The 20,576-nt window shown below is 31.6% G+C and overlaps 1 protein-coding gene across 1 annotated transcript in view; it reads left to right on the forward strand.

The window, feature by feature from the left end:
• Nucleotides 1-20,576, forward strand: part of sona (sol narae metalloprotease) — a gene marked incomplete at its 5' end in the record, with an annotated part of 148,005 nt that overhangs the window by 12,885 nt on the left and 114,544 nt on the right. The window contains one exon of the mRNA XM_088241346.1: nucleotides 16,023-16,121. Within this exon, the coding sequence (XP_088097472.1) occupies nucleotides 16,023-16,121 (99 nt within the window). The remainder of the gene's footprint in view (nucleotides 1-16,022; nucleotides 16,122-20,576) is intronic.

Here is a 20,576-nt window from a genome sequence, read left to right on the forward strand (position 1 = left end):
GAATTTATTTGTATACAATTAATATTGAATCGTGAAGAAAATCGATATTGTATTTGGATTCCGGTTGCATGTTGCGAAAATCATATTTTACGTGAGATTATTTGTATATAAAATTCAATTAATAATTGGATTGTGTAACAAATCCTTAGATTTTTATTTACAAAAAAGTGAAGTCTTAGCGGGTTCATTGCTGTTTATTATTATTGTAAATGTAATAATATGTACCAATACGTAAAACGTCGTGTGTTAAAAATGTTTTTTTCCGTTGGCTTTTTTTAGTTTACAATACCAAATTTATATAGAATTACGCAATAACAAATACGCTGGATCTTTTCGCCGCGCACGCGGTTGATCGTGTTGACGCTTGTCAACTCAGTTCTTGCCACAGTCTCTCACGAAACAGTAATGTCCAGCGATGGTTGTTCCATATATGTGTATTGTAAATATAACAAAAGATAATATGTTTTTAATTAGAAATATCCACTACAACAATCCTTTGTCAAATCAATGGATGGTTAGGTTTAATGGGGTTTGTACCAACGTCAGGGGCTCGGGTTAAAGACGAACTACTTGACAAATATCACTTTGGCAGCATGAAAATTGACACTTAAAACACACTTTTTAATCAACTTCCGGCAGCCATAAAGAACTTCACAAGTGCCAATGTATTTAAGAAAAATGTTTGCAATTGGTTGCTGCACATCGATAGGGACGAGGTTGTCAATTTTTTAAAGTTCGAGTTTAGCAGTTAGCAAAAATGACAAATCTGCTTTCCTTCAATACTTTAACTTTTATTTGCTTTTTATACATCTTGATATTTTTACGTTTTTTCATTATGTATTATTGTATTATTTAATTTAGTACTACTGTTATTTGGAATATTATTTATTACTCTCATTTCTTACTGAAGTGTGTAGTGAGTTTCTAGAAAACTATATAATTACATATAACTACTGCATAACATCATTATACTCACAGAGAAATATTTTTCTTTAGTAAAATGAACAAAGAAAATTAAAAGTTAAGTCAGGAATACAATATATTTAAGAAAGAAGTGAAAAATTACATTGATAATTCTTCTATGTGTAGCACTGATGAAAAACACCGTTTGTGTTTTTTTATTGTAATTTATATGTTATCCTAAAAATATTAATAATTAAAAACAAAATAAACAAACTATTATAAGACGTCACTCCCCATTATATACAAAAGAATTTTTTTTTTCTTTTACGTAATGGGAAACGTTAATGTAAGAATATATGTATTTAATTAATATTAAAATTGTATTTAGTAGTAATATAGTATATTTATATTTGTTATCTGAATAAAAAAAATTTCAAGCATCATATCATTTTGTTTTTTTTTTCTATTGATTTCAATGATACTATTATTTTGTATGTATGATTTATGTATGAATCATAATTTGTATAATTTATATTTTAATATTTATATCTGTTTTTTTTAATCGTCTTCTTTAGAATTTTATTATTTTTTATTTACACCTTGTATTTTTTGGATTGTTATTCTATTGCATCACGTGTCATAATAATTTAATTAGATTTATTTGACTATGTATTTTTTATTGTAAATTATTATGGCTTGACACGGGCAAAACATAAAAAGCCCAAATAAGTTTATTAATATTAAAACATATGTAATTTTATTTATTTTAATTTAATTTCATTTATTTCAAATACAAACAAATGTACAGATTAAATGAATATAAATAAAAACCACAAAAAATGTATACATAGGGCCTGCCATTTAATAACATGTATTCACTAAATTATACTGCAATAAAGCGACGACAGTTTAAAGTTTAAACTATATGAATAATAAATATACTATATATAAAAATAAAATAAACATGGACAAAGCAAGGAGATAGTGGGAAGGAAAAGAAGGAACTTAATAAGGAGTAATGAAGGATGATTGAAGGAAAGTAGGAGTGGAAAATTGCATTTGATTTAATGATTACGAGCAACAAAAAGACAAAACGTCTATTCTCTGTTATTTTGAATAAAGTCTATTAGTTCTCTTCTGTACCTATTATATGGAGTGTTAAATATATCGAGACTATTAAATTCTTGTTAAATGCTTCATATATACGAGGGATCGTAGAATGTTTCCGATGGTTAGTTTTATTATTACGAATATAGAAAATATCAGAGAGTCTAGTTGGTTTGGAGGGGAAACAGTTAGCAAGTAGATGAATTAGTTCTGGGGAGTCAAATTTATTAATTACAATTTTGTAAAGCAGGATCTGATCAAAAATATCTCTTCTGGGCTAATGAATCAAGGTTATGAAATTTTAAAGAAGCTATGTAATTTGGAAAATGCAAATGAAATTTGTATTGTACTTGTTTCAGGAATCTTTCAGGAATCAATGAATAAATCAAAATGTGTATCCGAATAAGTTTATATTTTGTTTGTCTGTGCTCTATATTAATTTGTTAAGTATTATAATATATTAAAATGTAATTGCCTAGCTTGGAACGGGATATGTATCCTTGTTAGCTGGGCAAAGTGAATATGGAATTGTATTTTGATAAAGAGTGTGAATAAATAAATAAATAAATAAATAAATAAATTGTGTAGCTTGCCTACAGGGCACTGGCCACGGGATCACAATCCGGTTCATGTGTGAAAATATACTAAACCCTCTTTAAATAGTACAAAGATTAATTATTAAAGTAATTTTAAAGAAACCCTCAACATTCAATACGGAAAGTCTATATAAAATATTTAGGGTTCGTACAGTAGACACTCTTTATAAAATAAATTATATTATACAAATTTATAAAGAAGAAAAAATAAAAGAATTTGAGATGAATAAGTCACTCAGATACCAAAATGGTATTGAGATTTCTAAATTCCATACAAGTCATGGTCAAAATAGCTTTGTCTTCAAAGGTGTAAAAAATTATAATAATCTTCCCAATGAACTAAAAACTATTAAAAATAGTATATCAATAAATAAATTTAGATGTAATCTAAAGAAACTTTTTGAACTCGTGTAAAAACAACATTAAATTTTAATTAGTATGAATGTATTATTGTTTTATGTTTTTCTTTATATATCCTATGTTTTTCTTTTTCTTTTTCATGTACTCGTATTAAAAATTATATAAACTCTTACAAATAAACAACTAAAACAGTGTACGTCACTCTCCAAGCACAAGAGTTAGTCTCTTATTTTGGAGAGTTACAGTAAAAACATTTACTAGATGTGTAAAAGTAGATATGTTTAGAATTTTACAAAAACATGTACTTTTTGTAAAATTTATGAAAAAAATAAAAAAATGACCAATGTCTTCTGTATGGTAGACTATTTGACTTATGAACCATATGGAAGTAACAATGTCTCTGGAAGATCCGGAGGGATAGTGAAAAATACACAGTATATTAAATAATCATTAAATTCAATCAGTGGGGGGTTATAGCTCTGTAAATGCATATATTTGTATATTCCGCTTTCAAAAATGTTCTCAAATAATTAATAAACACTGTTACTATTTTTACGGCGTTAAATTTATCAAAATGGTAGCTATTTCTCCCTCGAGGTGTAGTAACGACAATAAACGTCCCATTATTCAAGTCAACTGCTTTTAGCAGTTCAAGATGTCTACTGTGTCATGGTTTACGATATTTTAAACGTATATTATAATGCATTTAATTTATCGCGGATATTAACAGGGACATTACGAGAAATAAAAATAATTTATTATGTAGAAAATGTACTTAGTTTTTGTGTAGTTTCTTATTTATCACTTATTCATAAACTTATGCGTTTATTTATACATTACGACCGTCTTTTATTATATTAATTATATTTCTAGCATTAATTTTGTGGAAAAACATTCTGCTACTGCTACCATCACGCCTCGTAGAGGTAGGCAGAGAGGTTGGACCGCCACACACGACTGTCCTGGCAAACATTCCTAGCTTCCTCTAAATGCATACATGTCATCTCGTGATATATGCCCTTCGGTTCTGCCTGATTTTGACATGACCAGACTTAAGATTTTGGTTTATTAATTTATTTTATTTTGAGTCTGTGCTCTAATAATAACAATCTTTTATGATTCATTTTTAAGTTATTTAACGTGCATTTCTTAACCTTTTGTTTTAATTTTGATTTTTTTTCTTCGTAAATGTTTTTTCCCATTTTTCAATATTTTTTACTGCCATATATAAATAAAATATTGTGACTTGGAGTTTTTTTAAATGGGAGTCTGATTTTTACTTTTTCTCTGGTATATTCATGTTAGCTGTAATTTTTTTTTTCAAAATTCTGTTTTTTTTTTTTAAATGAATAATATTATTAATAAACTAATATACCTGCCATGACGAGGTATGTAAATTGTACATTTTATTTTATTTTTATTTTATTTATTTCGAATACAAACAGATGTACAGGTTAAATGAATATTTTTTTAAAAAATTTTTTATATAAAATGTATACATAGTAGGGCCTGCTATCCAATTATATGTATTCACTAAATACTACTGTAATAAAGCGACGACGGCTTGAAGTTTAAACTATATAAATAATAAATATACTATATATTAAAATAAGATAAATATGGACAAAACAAGGAGATAGTGGAAAGGAAAAGAAGGAAATTGATAAGGAGTGGTAAAGGATGATTGAAGGAAAGTGAGAGTGGTACATGTATATAAAGTGTTAAATGAATAAACGGGCCGTAGGTACTCAGGTTGAGAATAGCAAGCGCAAACCGAAACCGTATGTTACACATTTGTCTAAACTAAAATCTGAACCTTAAATTTGGAACGCTTTTGTTCTATGCACTAAAGGACTTCTCTAGTAAATTATTACTTTGGTTTGGCTTGTAAATCCAATTTTATTAAACCAAAAGTACAGATTCATAAGGGCCCGTAGGGCCGATTAGATGAGGCCCAAAGTGCCGAATTTTCTAGCATGTTACAAAGCCAACAGCTGACTGTGATTATATTATTTTCAATAACAGAACAGGCGAGAGTGTAAATCTGAGTCAATAATAATTGATAAGATCAAGAAAGAGTCTCTGAGATGGTTTGGTCATGTAGAACGAATGGACGACAAAAGAATGGTAAACAGGTATATATGGCTAAAATGAACGGTAATGTAAGACGAGAACGACCAAAGAATACGTGGTATGATCAGATAAACCAAAATCTTAAGTCTGGTCATGTCAAAAGCAGGCCGAACCTAAGGGCATGAGTAACAAGATGTATGAATCTGGAAAAAGCTTGGAATGTATACCAAGATTGAAATGTGTGACTGTCTATTCTCTCTGCCTATTCCTACAGAGAAATGGCGTAATGGTAGTAGTATTAGCACTATTAAATTTAAATCTCTTAGTGACCAAACTTTTTGCCTTGATTTTTATATCGTCGGTGATACTGCAATATATCGTAACCAAAAATTAAATTTTTAGACAGAGGGTCTTAAAAATTGTCCTTACAATATTGTATTGCTTACGATGTTGACCAATCAAAAATACTGCAACAGTATCACAAAAACAATTATTTTTTAGAGTCATAATTCGCAATAATTTATTTATTTATTTTATTTTCAAGAATTAACGGTACAAGTACCTTTTACATTACATACATACATAAGTATTTACAGTGGAGTATATACAGTAACAACTTTTTCAATGCTTACTTAGAAAGAACATAATTAAAATATTGATTCCACACTAAAATGTTTTACAAGTAATTGTTTATAAGCTGGAAATTTCAATAAAAATATGTCACCTAAATCCGAAAGTTTATTACCCAGCGCATGTAGACGATTGTACTGAATTGCTAGAATATATTGAGATATGATTGTTGCAGTGATAAAGTTGAACTAGCCTAGTCACTCTAACTGGTACTTTAAAACCAATGAGGGCCAAAATTTCAGGGCTGTCCAATACTGAATTAACGATTTTAAATAGAACAAATAAATCATTGATAGTTCTCCTGTCCATTAATTTAATCAAATTTAATATATTTAATAAATAATCATAGTTACGAAATTCATTACGTATTCCTAATTTATTTTTTTATTTATTAATGAAATCATACAGTCTTTATATAAAACAAGGTACAAAAGAACAATTTTAAAAAGTAAGACCAATTACAGATTTCACACTAATGAATGCAGGAGGAGAGGGGAAAAATAATTTAATTCTAAAAAAGTAAAAATAAAAATATTACATAAAAAGTTCATAAAAAGGAGAAGACATTATAAAGCTACTCTACTTTCCTCCCTCTCTCTCTGCTTCCATGAACATTTAAATTTAATTGTAAAAAAAATCACAACTAACAATAAATTATTCGATGCAGGTAGTAGATGTAGGTAAGTATAAATTAAGAGTTGAAATCAAATGATTAAAATTAAAAGTAAAAGTTAAAATTAAAATGAAAAGTTTAAATTAAAATTAAGTTAAAAGTTTAAATTAAAAGTTAAAATTAAGAATTAAAATTAAAAGTTAAAATTAAGAATTAAAATTAAAAAGTTAAAATTGAAAGGCAAAATTAAGAATCAAATTAAAAGTTAAAAGTCAAGCAGGAGATAAATTTAAAATGTCTTTAAAGCTAGGGTTTCCTAGGACAGCGGTGCCCGTATCTTAACGGCCGTAGTGAACGGTGATGCGGTAGGCAGCCTACGTAGCGGTGACTAGAGAGTGGTTTTATTCTTTAACGGTGTTATCAACACTATTTTTATAGAAAACCACTTTCTAGTCACCGTTACGACGGCTGTCAACCGCATCACTGTTCACTACGGCCGTTAAAATACGGGCACCGCTGTCCTAGGAAACCCTAGCTTTACTGATCTGATAAAAATATGGTATTTACAATGTAGTATGTCGATGTCACTAAAACTGTCATTATAGGTAATCTGTATTCTTTTAAAAATTTAAAATTAACATATCTCAAAAACTTATTCTGAACTCTTTCTATGATAATTTGGTGAGAGGCATAATAAGGGCTCCATATTGTAGAATTATACTCCAAGATGCTTCTCACCAAGGAGGTGTATAATTTTTTTAGGGTGTTTTAATGTATAACAAACGCCTTTTAGTTCCTTAATTAAATTTATTTCAGTTTAACATTTTCGTAAAAAAAAACAGGTTACGCGGTTTTGCATTATCACCGACAATATTCCCTTCTCATTTCTTTCAAAATTAATCGGTTATAATTACCAGTATGGCTATCTCTAGTCTATAAAATCGTGACGAGCCAAGATCCGAGATTGAAGATGCTTCGCGGCGTTGCGCGTTGGTTAGTGGCCAATGTTTTACATAATAAACCGAAATGTTATAATACCTCGCGTACCGTTTATTCCGGACTCCTTTCATTTTTGTTTATATGCAGTGAAAACAGGTTTCTCATTGCAGAATACGATTCAGTCACGAGTAAGATCGGTAATCGATTAATTCGTGTAACCTATTTTTCTAAACGCGTAGTGTACAACTGCTTTTTTTTATCCGAGGAGATTTGAATGAACGGGGATGGCGGAAACTGACTGATGCGCATTTTAAGTTTTTTACTGTATGAGTTTTTATTACCATTTCGTGTGTAAGAAGCGAATCCATAAATAATATCATTCAAGAATTCGATTGTTTTACCATCTGTCAGATTGTTAAATAAAATTAGGTGGACATTTCGTTATAATTGCCAGGGTAGTCGATTTTTACCGGCTTTCCATTAACTCTTGTCTGGTTGTGATGTCACTCTAGTCGACATACGACACAAGACTTGATATATCTCTCTTTTTTTTTAAAATTATGAATTCGTATTTTTTGTAATCTTCAAATGGACATTTTCACATCCGATTTGTAAAGTAAAATTTGTATAACTATGCTTAGTGTTAATACAAAAAATATTTATTCTTTCTACGCGAATAACGAATGTCCGCTTATTCAACAAAACATCTATACAGATACCTCATACAAGAGAGAGCACGAATATAAAAGTCATAACAAGGAAGACAGAGACGCTGTTTTGCGGCGGGTGTCGTCAAAAACAGATTTAGTCTTCAGTCGGTTGATGGCAATGATGGAGGATTCACGCGCGTAGCATGAGCGGCGTATTTGTGATTTCAAATTTAATTTGCTATAACAGAGCAAAATTATATGTTTATTCGCATACATTGTGGAAAAGGAATTATTAAACAGTATGTCTCTATGTTTTTAATTTTTTTTAAATATTCAAACTTTAGAATATTCCGTCTTTTACTGGTGGCAACACGATGTTACATCACCGCGCGCAAAGGGATTATTTACCACAGTGTTTTAAGAGTTAATAAACCTTAGTTTAATATTAAACTGTCTTAATTTCCTTAATTACTAAATGATTAAATAATTATTTTTTTACGTTTTCCAAATAATAGTTTATGTTTTTTTAAATATAAATTCCAGTCTTTTAAATGTGTTTAGTGATAAAATATAACATAACAGTACACAAAATTATTTTATATTTGTGTATTTGTTCGCGGTCTGGTAACATTACGCGGCCACTTCACGCATGCGCGCAGGCAGGGTGTCAGACTTTTGGACGCAGTGCGATGTATGCGTTTCTCGTGGTAACAAGATGTTTTATCACCGTGTGCAAATTCTTCTTCTTCTTCTTTTCCACATCCGCTCCTAAGTGGAGCATGTGGATATCACCATTTGGCTGCAGGAGACCCTATCGCCAGCCAGCATTTTCGCCTCTTCCCACGTCAATCCAGCGCCGAATCTAGTCGAAAGATCGTCATCAACGGCCTTCCAGGACGGCGTGAGCCCGCAGGTTTAAAGAACAGGCAACTTGGGTTGAGGTTCTCCTGAGGCATGCGCAGCACGCGTCCAAGCCAGGTCCACCGCCGCATCTTCAAGACGCTCGTTCTAGGAGGCTGCTGCGTCCGTTCTCAGCCTACAATGTTAGTTATAAAATCGAACCACCTTATACCTAATATTATTCTCAAGCACTTACACTCAAAACTCAGAAGTTTGGTGTTTTTAATTTTGATAAGGTACCAAGATTCGCACCCATATAGAAGTACTGACATTATACAAGAGTTGAACAATCGGCATTTCGTTTTTACCGAGTATAGAATAGAGTTTCAGACAACACGCATCATGTTAAAAGTATCAGTTAAATTTTAAAATAAAATTTTAATTTTTCAGAATACGGTTTTGAAATTTAACATACTTTTAAAAAATACAATTTATAACCTTTCTTGATTTGAATTTTCACAAAAAGGTTTCAAACTTTTTACCAAGCTCTTTCTTGTACCATTTTTATTTATTTACAAGTTTTAAACAATTATTTTTTTATACTTACGCACCCACACACACGCACACACACGCACCCTCTCCCTCATTCATTTACGCATACACACATTCACATACACATGAATACAAACGTCACACACATACAATTACGTAAACTCTTTTCTTATATATTATGTGTCATTAGATTTACAGTAGATTTTTTAAATTAGCTTAAGTATTTTTAATATTTTTCCATTTGTTTTGTTTATGTTATAGCTGTAAAAATCCCAAATTAAATAAAAAGTTGCTCCAGCAATTCCTAGGTGGGTTGCGAGCTCTTTGTGCATGCTTCCATTCTAAGTTATGTGAACTATGTATTTAAATCTGTCAATTGCTGATTTTTTTAACACAGCTGTTTTAGAGGGACGAAATATTTACCATATATTAGATTTGGCTAGTATAAATAGAAATAACGTGTCTATTTACTATGCATCAGTGCCTACATTGAAATGATTGGATAAATCATAACAATGAATATATTTCTTGCTAAAAAGATAATATATAAACCAGTTGGCTTTATCCTCTTGCACCTGACACCACAGAATTGTCTTTTTAAATTATTATTTACATTTTATTCATTATTATTCTTTTGTATCTGTACGTTTTGTTTATTTTGGCTCCATAACCGGTTTCGCGGTTCCTTGATGTCACGTACAATACCGGCTCGCAACAGCGCCGTGCTGATTTACGAAGCGGTCAACAGTTACGAGCTGTAACGACCGTCGCGACTATAGGATGATGTAAAAATGACGTTGGACTTATGATTTTTAAAACAAAGGTGTTTTTTCTATGTCTTAAATCTATCTGAAAAAAAAAAAGTTATGTATGCGATATAGCAACAGAACCCTCGATTATGAACGCTATCTTCATCTGTATATATCGATTCGGTATACTTAACTTCTGTACTATCTGTATCTTATCTCGGTATGTTCTACCTACTTGTCTTATCGACAGCATATGATCGAAACAAGCCAATGGAATGACCGCAAACAATTATTCCGCGTTCCTTACGTCATTAACATTTAAAATAGTTCTCATTTATATTTTAAATAGGCTTCTGTGATAGAAAATGCCTACTTCAAAGCGATTATAAACTCCAATAAATCCCAATTTAAGCGAAAAAAGATCGCTTAAATATGACTTTCAATCATTGCCAAAACAATATGCTTAATGATCGTCTGAATTTATCTACTGAGGTTGTACATAACGATTACAAAGCCGGCTCTCGATACGTTCTCTCAGAAAGATAGTAAAACAGATCGAAAAAATATAATAACTAAATTATTATTTTAGAGTGGTAACTTTTTAACGCCTAGATACTCTTATTTGTTAATAGGACAGAACTTAGCGACATTATTTTCACATCTAGGCGTTCGTTTTATTAAAGTGACAGTTATGTCGGATTTTAATTCGATTTCAAAATTTACTTATTTCTCTCATATTTTTAATAGGCATTTAAGAAAAAAAGTGCCAACCTCAAAACGATTTTTTTTTTTAATAAATCATAATTGAAAAAAAAATTGCGTGGTGGAACAAAATTTTTGACCCTTTTTTTGCGTAGATAGACGTATCGAGGGGTTTTAGACCCATCGGTAAAAACCGATGTACTTACATCAAGAATTTATGGTGGGGGTATCGGTAGTATACCTTTGTAGTCAGTCGGAAGACTTTTGTCTTCAACTATGACGCCATACTAAAGCTATGTTATTTTAGAGCGTAGATATGTGTACCGTGACGTAACTTGAAGGTTTGGGGGCGGTAGTATATATTTATAATCGTTAGAGGGAATTTATCAAAAAGATTATCTGAATTTATTAAAAAAAGAAAGAAGCAAAAATCATTTTTTCATCGACCTACCAGGGTTGCATTCGACGAGAATGCAAAAACAAAAAAAAAATTAAGGACGTTGTTTTTTTGGGATTATTATTTTTTTTTTATATATTTTCAAACAACATTCGCCTTTTATGGATCCCAATCAGATTCCTGGCTTACATTTCTTATACTTTCCTCGCACTTAATTCTTTTTACTGGATTCTTGGTAATAATAAAATAATATTAACCGAAACTCAATACATTTTTGCAAATTGCATTCATAAATAAAGTGCACCCTTGTTAGTAAGAAGAGCTTAGTTTGACATATGCGAAAAGAATTCTATATTTGAAAATCGATTATTTTATGTTTTGGAATTCAACCATAAACAAGTACCTAGGTACCTAATTTAATTAAATTTTTGAATATTGATAATTTTTGGTTTTGGAATTCAATCATCAACAAGTACCGAGGTACCTACTTGTCAATGTAAAGTCTTTTTCCAAGATGAAAGCCAACGTTTGGGCAGGACAACGTCTGTCGGGTCTGCTAGTATTATATAATATTTTCCAATGTTACTTTTGAATCATGCTGTATTCACATTTGGCTGTTTAAACGTAACAATTGCTGTGAATATTATTCGTTTTATTTCCATTGCATGCTGTTGCATAAGAAGATTACTTTATGAAGTGGGTATTGTACATAATTTAATACCAAGAAATCTAACCTTTAAAATATATATTTGAAAACAGAATGATAAAATAAATTAATGAAATTTTAAAAATAATAAAATTTATCTAAATTTATTACAACTGAGGGAGATTTTTTTTAAGAAAGGATATGGAAGTCTGGGCATTTATTTATCTATAAATATTTATATATACAACCAATGGGCATTTTTATGGACACATTTATACATAGAAAATTATTATAACAAAATTAGAAAGACTCAATGGTTTGTACTAGACTTTGTGGGAGTGGAAGCGGGAGAGAGGTGTTTATAATTGAATTTGATTCAGTGATCGTTTGAAAAAAGACAACTTGCTATCGAAGAAATCAAGACTGGTATGTTTGTTGGCAGACCTAAGAATTCTGGTCATAGGGGAATGAAAACCATAGTTAGTTCTATGGTTATCGGTATGAAAGAGTAAGTTTTGTCTGAGGTTTCTAGTTGGGATATTTAATTTTATTGAGCTCAGTAGTTCAGGCGCATCAAAGAGTGAGTTAAGAATTTTAAATAGGACTATAAGGTCGGATTTATATCGACGGTCTTGAAGAGAAGATATATTCAAGGTAGTTTCTAACTCATTATACGTATATAGGTCTCTGGATAAGCCCAACCTCCACCCTAACTTTCTTAAAAAAACGATGCTGAAAAATAAGGAGATCTGTGGCGGGTATGTCGAGCAGGTACACGCAAACACACCAACTCCAGCAAAATAAGACAGTCAATTAATGAATTGATAAAGTAATATTAGGTCTTGACTCTTCTCTTGTATAATAGTCACCATTATGCCTATGTTTAGTATTCTGCATTCTGTTCTACCTATCTGTTGCAAAAAGTCCCGTGGCTAGTGTCTCGGACTCACAGACCAAAGGTCCGTGGTTCGAATCCCACTCTACCCCAACTTGATTCCATTTTCTAATAGTGAGTTATTTAGAACTCGTTGAGAATGGCCCTCAAAATTAAATATTTGGGTAAATTATAAGAACGCAAATATTTATTTTTAATAAAAAAAAAAAAAAAAAATAAAAAATAAAAAAAAAAAAAAAAAAAAAATTATATCTTAATAATTCCCTTATGAAATCAAGCGGGTCTACCTCAGTTTCGACGGTTTCGGTTTGCGCTTGCACTTGCGGTTCTCGACCCGAGTTTTTACGGCCCCTTGTATTGTTGTAAACTGTAGCTTACTTCGTGGTTTATTACAATATTTGAATTTGTTCAAATGTTTGTAGACAAAAGACTGGATTTCACCCCCTGGGGAGTCATTAAGATTAACAAATTACAACAGGGATGGAGATTACCTTAAAGAAGGGATTATGGAAGTCTAGGCATTTACATTTACATTTTGCCTATGTTTGAACATCCAAATTCTTCAACTCTTCCATTTGGTGATTTTAGTGAAGCTACAGAGCTGAAACCTTTATTGTTGTGAAGAGACTTATCTGACTGAATTATTTTGCATACTAGGCAACGCCTGAAAACTATTTTTCCCATATAATGGTTTTTGTCCGTATGGGCAACGTATGTCCGTACATTCATATGCATAAAGGCAGGCATATTGACATACAGCAATTTCTTCCTACCTATCCCAACCGTTAAATTTGTAAAAATCAGTGGTATATGGTAATATTCTCAATACACAACAAAATATAAATAAACATATACATTTTTAATAAATTAAAATTGACTACATATCTACATTATACTGGGACGAGAGGAGGAGATGAGGGAGAGGAAGGAAAAATTCAAATATTCAGGAAGTGATATTTCATACGTGATTTGAATGTAAATAAAGAAGGGGCGGGGGTCTCTTGCATTAGTGGGTAGATAAGGGCAGATTCAGCTTGTGAGTAATGGTCAGCGCGTTTGCCTGCCGTGCAAGAGGTCTCTTGAAATATTTATTAATAAAGGTGTTTTTACACTAGAATATTTCATAGTTACTGGACTGGTACCTGAAGCGTAACACTGATCATCTAACATTCATGGAACAAAAATTATCAAGATACACTTTTATTGGTGTACAAATGGATGCCCAATTTAAAAAATGCATATGTCCATTTTTGTAGTTCTGAGATATTTCAAGTATAAGTGTTTATTTTGTTCCTGAAAGGTTAAATGACAGAATTAAGGAAAATTTAAAATTTGCATTGTAAAGTTTTTCTTCTTCTTTATTTTAAGACAAAAAAATACAAAATTGTTACATGTTTAGTTACAAAATTATTGCTTGTAAAAAAGTGCACTTAAGCCTTAGGTCAGCGCTTATGGATTTAAAAAAAAGTATTTTAAGGACTAAGGGATTTTATCGCAGTTAAAAAAAACTCTTGGGTTAAGAGATTTTTTTAAATTAAAAGGATACCTTTTATGTCATTTTTTAAATACAAAATTCGATATGGGTATTCTTTACTAAAAATTAATTAGGTTAATGTATAGTTCACAAAATGCTCTACACGGCAGTGTACCTAACTTAAAACCGATAAAATTAGACTTCGGCATTTTTTTAATTGGACATCCAAACGCAGTGCCCTACGCATCATTAGATGCGGAAAGAAAATGATGATTACGGCATATAAAATAAAAAAATCATTAAATAACATCTTTTTTCTTTCGCTTAATAGAAACTGTAGTTTGAAATTCCTCGTCATAGATTCATATTTTATGAAATAATCAATTATCCGAAATTGCTTTCTATAATTCAAAATTTAAATGATCCGTAACTGAAATGTCAAGTGGATAGAATTGGATTATCGATGGTTGCATAAATTTCTAGTGTCTATGCTAATTACAATTAATTCTGTCTGAAAACAAAAACACCGATCTAGATTTGTAATGTTTCGCCACTTCATTGTTTGCCCAACGCCAACTGACAGCTGTATTATATATGGCGAACTTGTCACACACCGTTTTATAATATTACTTTAAATATAATTACATTTAAACTAATTGATCCGTTACGATTTCACTGCATTAACAAAAATACCTCAGTAAAATAAAAAATTTACGCGCATTGAAATCCTTCAGAGTAAACGCGGCCTCACTTTTCTTCTCACAAACGTATTCCTGTATATTCTCCCTGGCTTATGGAGCTAGAACAGAGGTTTTCAAACTCATGTATTATATGCATAGATTTATTTTGCATTGTGCCAATCAATTTTGGAGTACGGTATAATCGGTTGGGGTGGTGCGAGTGACACAGTTTTAAATAGTGTGTTTGTTGCACAAAAATCCATCATTAAAATAATACTCAGAGTACCGATACAGACATCTACTGAAGAAATATTCCATAAAACACAACTTATGACACCAAAACAATTATACGCTAAAACAATACTCACTTATAGATTCAAACTCAAATGAAAGACATAACCCCCACAATCCATCACATACAAATAATATAATCACTAGATCCTTAACACATAAACAACTTAAACAAATACAAACTAATACTTCGGACAAAGGGATTTTGAGTATTATTCTATTAAAATCTATAACCTACTTCCACTATCTATTAAAACAATTAGTTAAGAGAAAATGTTTAAAAAGGCTATAAAAAATGGATAGTGGAGCTAGGTAGAAGTAAAATGGATTGTCTCATTCGCCCATACAAATGCTGAATCAACTGCTCCACAACTGTATGGCTTATGTTAGGTTTTTGTTGTTTTCATTGTGTGTTTTGTAAAATAAATAATATAGATGTACATAAATACTTTGTTTTTAAAACTGTCTGAATATTTGTTAATTATGTTTGTTTTTTAAGTTAGTCTTCTTTGTTTATTCTCAAATGTAATTTTAAAAAAACTAAATTGTTAAGTGTCCCCGGCACGGGAAACCCCAGTGAGGTCACATTATTTTTATTATTAATTATAGTTTGTAAGCGAAAAATATGAATAAATAAAATAAATATATACACACACATATACATGCATATACATATACATGCACATAAGTATTTACATTATTATAGAGATAAATGAAAAAAAATAGTAAATAAAGAACAATATTAAGAAATTTTACACATATTAATTTATGACCTTTTGAAAACTTAACCTACAATTGTATAAACACAGACGACATATATCAACTTCACCATACTCGTTACCTAGCCGCTAGTCAGTGTAGTCTAGGTAAAATATTGTCATTAATTTCAATTTGTTTGATTGTAATTTTTTTTTATTGTTTGCAGACTGCTGACGACAAAGTTCACGTTGGAGATACATACCAAGACGAGGATAGTATGGCGGCTCTGGTAATCAGAAGAGATCCTCATGCTGGTCTTCTTGTGGTAAGTCACAAGTATTTTTCCACATTTAAATTATTTTTAGAATAATATCGTGCATATCAAATATTTCACAAGACATCCACAAATAAATGCACCACTCGTTTGTCCATCTATGGTGATATTTTGAATCTTCTCTACCCCTAGAGAGTGATTAGTTTGAAGATTTTTATTTTGTTAATACGACAACACTTTGCTTCATATAATGGCCACACTGATGATTAAACGTCAAAAGGTGTAAAAAAAACCTCTGTAAAAACGGAAAAAAAACTATTACGGTTTGGTTAATTCAACCGAATAAATAGTTTTGAGTAATGCTTAAGATCACAACTATTCACAACAACACGATCAGGTGGCCTCCGTGGTGTAGTGGTCAAGACGCTTGACCCACACACGGAAGGTTCCGGGTTCGATTCCCGGTGAGAACACAAAAAAATAAAATGTGATTTTTCTCAAGCCTGGGTGTTTCATGATGTAAATCACCACTGTAATTAGGCCTTCTGGCCTGTTGTGGTGCAAAAAGAATAATTAAAAAACGAAAATGCAAAAAAAAAATTAACAATATTTTGAATGAAAATCGTCATGTTTGATTTCACGTGATTATATTTTTTGACGTTTGATCACCAGTGTGGCCATATATTAAGCAAAAATTAGTCGTATGGGAAAAATAAATATCCTAAAATTTACCACTTTCTAGGGCATAGAGAAGATTCATAACTAAGCGTAGTTATGAAGAAAGCAGCCAGCCAAAGAAAAGTGAAACTGAGATAATAGCACGTTTGTGAAAAGAGTGAATAATCAAATCTAAACAACAGTTAGAATCTTTTTGACTTTGACAATGATTGACAAATAAAACATCTTTTTTTTTTATATTTCAAACAAGTATCTAATTACGTATTTGACCAGTTATAGAAGTAGTTTTAAGGTACCGTAAGATTTTTCTAGAGCTGTGGGTGTTTTCGGCAAATTGAGAAATGCCGTTTTTGAGATCGTCACTATTAGTAGAAAGTAATACAGTTTTTTGCACGAAAGTGGCTTGGCTGTGTTTAGCAGAACATAGAATAGACCTTACTATACCCGATAACACCAATATCAATTTTTTTCAAAAATTTTGCAAAACTACCTTCAATTATTGCACCCCTGGCTTGATCCAGTCTAATCTAAGCACAACCTATCTTTATTATTTACATTTTGATAACTGTTTTAAATGATTATAAGTATTAATAATGAATTGTCCTTGTGGACAAGGGAAGTAGGTTGTGCATTTTAATTGAGAAGTAGACCAAGCCTTTGCGGTTTCATGTCGTTTATCTTATCTTGTTGACAAACAATTTTGGAATTCGCCGATGAAATCAATGATTTAAAAAATACGTATTTACTCATTGAATCCCGGGGTAAAAAAAAATAATTCAATCAAACCCGACCGTTTATAATGTTTTGGCTACACGATCATGCATTTTCTCTTTTTTTTCTAGGCTGTGTTCTTTATTTCGTAATGATGACGTGTTTAATTGAGTTCAAGAGCATGAGTTGATACGTGAGTGCGCCCATTTAGCTGTTGACTTGTCAATAAAAAAATTGACAGCCAAATACAGTTTAGCGCTGTGAGCTGTGACGCTGTTATGCATTCAAATGAGACTCATTGTTAAACTTGCTAGACAGATTTCTTATTAAGATTTGCAAAATATTCTTCGTTGTGCGTCGAATTGATAATGTATTATTAACTAGACTTTTTATTCTTCTGTTTCACACCCATCTTCTTCCTCGGCCTTCATCTCTCTGCTGAATAAAGACGTATTCCATCCTTCTCTATCATTTCTTATAACAGAGCGGGTACATCGTCGGCCGATCTCTTTTGAGGTCTTCCGACGCTTCTCTTATTCTCCCAAGGTCTCCATTTCAGATCTCTTGGAGTCCATCTTGTGGCATCCTGCCTTGCAACACGCCTTACCCTATGCCACTTTAACTTCGCTACACGATCCATGATGTTCACCACTCTGATTCTGAGCTTAATTCCATAATTTGTTTTTCTATCTTTTAGGGTTAAACCAAGAATGGACCTCTCCATTGCGTGCATTTGAGCGTTTCCACATTTTTCTTTGTGTCATTGTCTCCAGTAAATACGTCGTCGCCAGCAGTATGCACGATTTGAAGGGATTTCTTTGAAAAATTGCATAAAGTTGAAAAATACTTATAAGTGGAATTAGATTCCTTTAAATACTCGAAACCGCTTTAAAGTCCGCAGGTCTTCCTATCGGTTTCACTCGACAAAAAACGTTTTTTTTTTGTCAATTATCGAGGTTACTCTTTTAAAATTTTCAATTTCGTATATTGCAATTTTTATTGAATTTTACTAGACTACTTTCTCTGAAAATTTGGCAAATTATATGGAGAATCTTTGTCGAGTGTTGTCATTAATCTTCTTGACCATATCGCAAACACGCATGGTAGCAAAAATCCTATGTTTAGTCATTGAGGTATACAACTGGAGTAAATATGAAGGTTCAAAATATATTATCTCAACCTGCGGCCTATTGGCAAACGTTTGATAGAACGGACTTTGGTCTGTTGCGAGCGTTCACCTGCTACTTTTCTCCTCGCAATTACTAAAATGCTTATATGTACGCTAAGATGCTGCACAAATCGATCTGGAAAGGATGGAAAGGGCGATGGTATAACTTTTCACCGCTAAGTAATGATTTTATCTTAATCAATAATTGTTTAAAATAGCTATTTTCATCTTATAAAACGTTTTATTAATATGTTACCAGTCGTAAGCTATCTCTTGTCTCTGTCCTGCTCAGTTAGTCGGGTGTATAGTGAAACCATAAACAAAGGTGACGCGTATGCGGAAGGGAGCGACATAATATGGAAACTTCACTGGTCCATTAGAATTAAGTTCAATTGTGTAAAATATTAAACTTTGTAACTGTACTGTATGTTCCCTGAATAAAAGAAAATAAAAAAAAGAAAATAAAAATAAAAAATTTAAAAAAATACTGAATAGAACTTACAGTAGACCGATGTAAACAGTCCGTGCTTTTTACTGTACTTTTTATTTTGCTTGTCAAAGTCGACGTGATATGACGTGACAATACTTGCTCCCTCCGCTGGTCATTCCTCTCCTTTGTGGACGACTTTTTAGCTCTGATTTGTATTTTATTTTATTTTTATTTTTATTTTGTTTTGCACCACAACAGGCCAGGAGGCCCAACTACAGTGGTGAATTACATCACAGAACACCCAGGCTTGAGAAAAATCCCATTTTAATTTTGTTTTCTCACCGGGAATCGAACCCGGAACCTTCTGTGCGTGAGTCAAGCGTCTTGACCACTACACTACGGAGGCCGCCGTATTGAGTGATATCTCTTTATATTATATCTCAATGCAGTCATTTTTAAATTTAATAACGTCAGATCAGATTATTATCATCATTATTTTAAAATTTCAGTCACCAAAAGATAATTTCCTTCATCATGCTTTCTGAAAAAAAAAAAGTTCAGTTATGAGGTGCAAAAACGGGACAGCGAAACGTCGATTTTAATTAGGCATAAGGCTTTTTCGCACAGTACAAACTATGCCCAGAACTATCCACTTACACGTTTTGCTCGTGAATATAATTTGAACTTTCCCTTTGTTGATCCATTTGATTGTAAAAAAATAACATTTAAAATGCACGTCTTAAAACATACTTTTTTATCTTATTTTACACACATGTCCACCCTCATTCCAATATAACACCCACTCACCCACCTTCTCACTTACCCTCACACAAACTCACTAGTATGTATTGTACGTGTATTTAATGTATTTCTGTGGAAATCTGTCATTGGTTTTATTCTCTGTATATTTTATTTGTTATATTTTTGTTACATGTCTTACTGTTGATATCCCCGATAAATAAAAAAATAATAAAAAAAAGTATCGGGATGAATTTCCGAAAGAGTGTTAGAAAAACAGTATTTAAATACCTATTAATTGAAATTGTTTGTCGCGCATATCATTTTTATAGTGCACGCAAAATGCCGAATGCAGGTAACCAATGCAACACTCAATCTGATTGCGATTTATCTTGACCAACATTATTGAAAAGCCCACAATGTGCTTTGGTAATTTTGCACACGTCATTGTAAAATGATTGGAAAAGTAAATAAGTGAATAGAGTACAATGTATTGAGTTTTGCACGACTTGGCACAGACCTTCATTGTCGAGTGTCAGTAAAAGGAAGCCATAATATACGAAACTGCAGTTCTAGATATTTTAAGTCAATGTCATGTGGCGGTTTTTTAGTATCTGCATCATATTTACTTGGTCAATTGTGATAATTCATAACTACTGCGGTACCTCATTGTATAATAACATTTCAATTTCATTTGCGGTACCGCATTGTATACAACAAAAAAAAATCTTTACATACATTATTCTTCTGTTCGTGTGATGTCACTAAACTTCTCCTAAAC

The sequence above is a fragment of the Micrasema longulum genome, unplaced genomic scaffold, assembly GCF_059751315.1.
Source record: "Micrasema longulum isolate JH-2025_06_02 unplaced genomic scaffold, ASM5975131v1 h1tg002850l, whole genome shotgun sequence".
NCBI lineage: Eukaryota > Metazoa > Arthropoda > Insecta > Trichoptera > Brachycentridae > Micrasema > Micrasema longulum.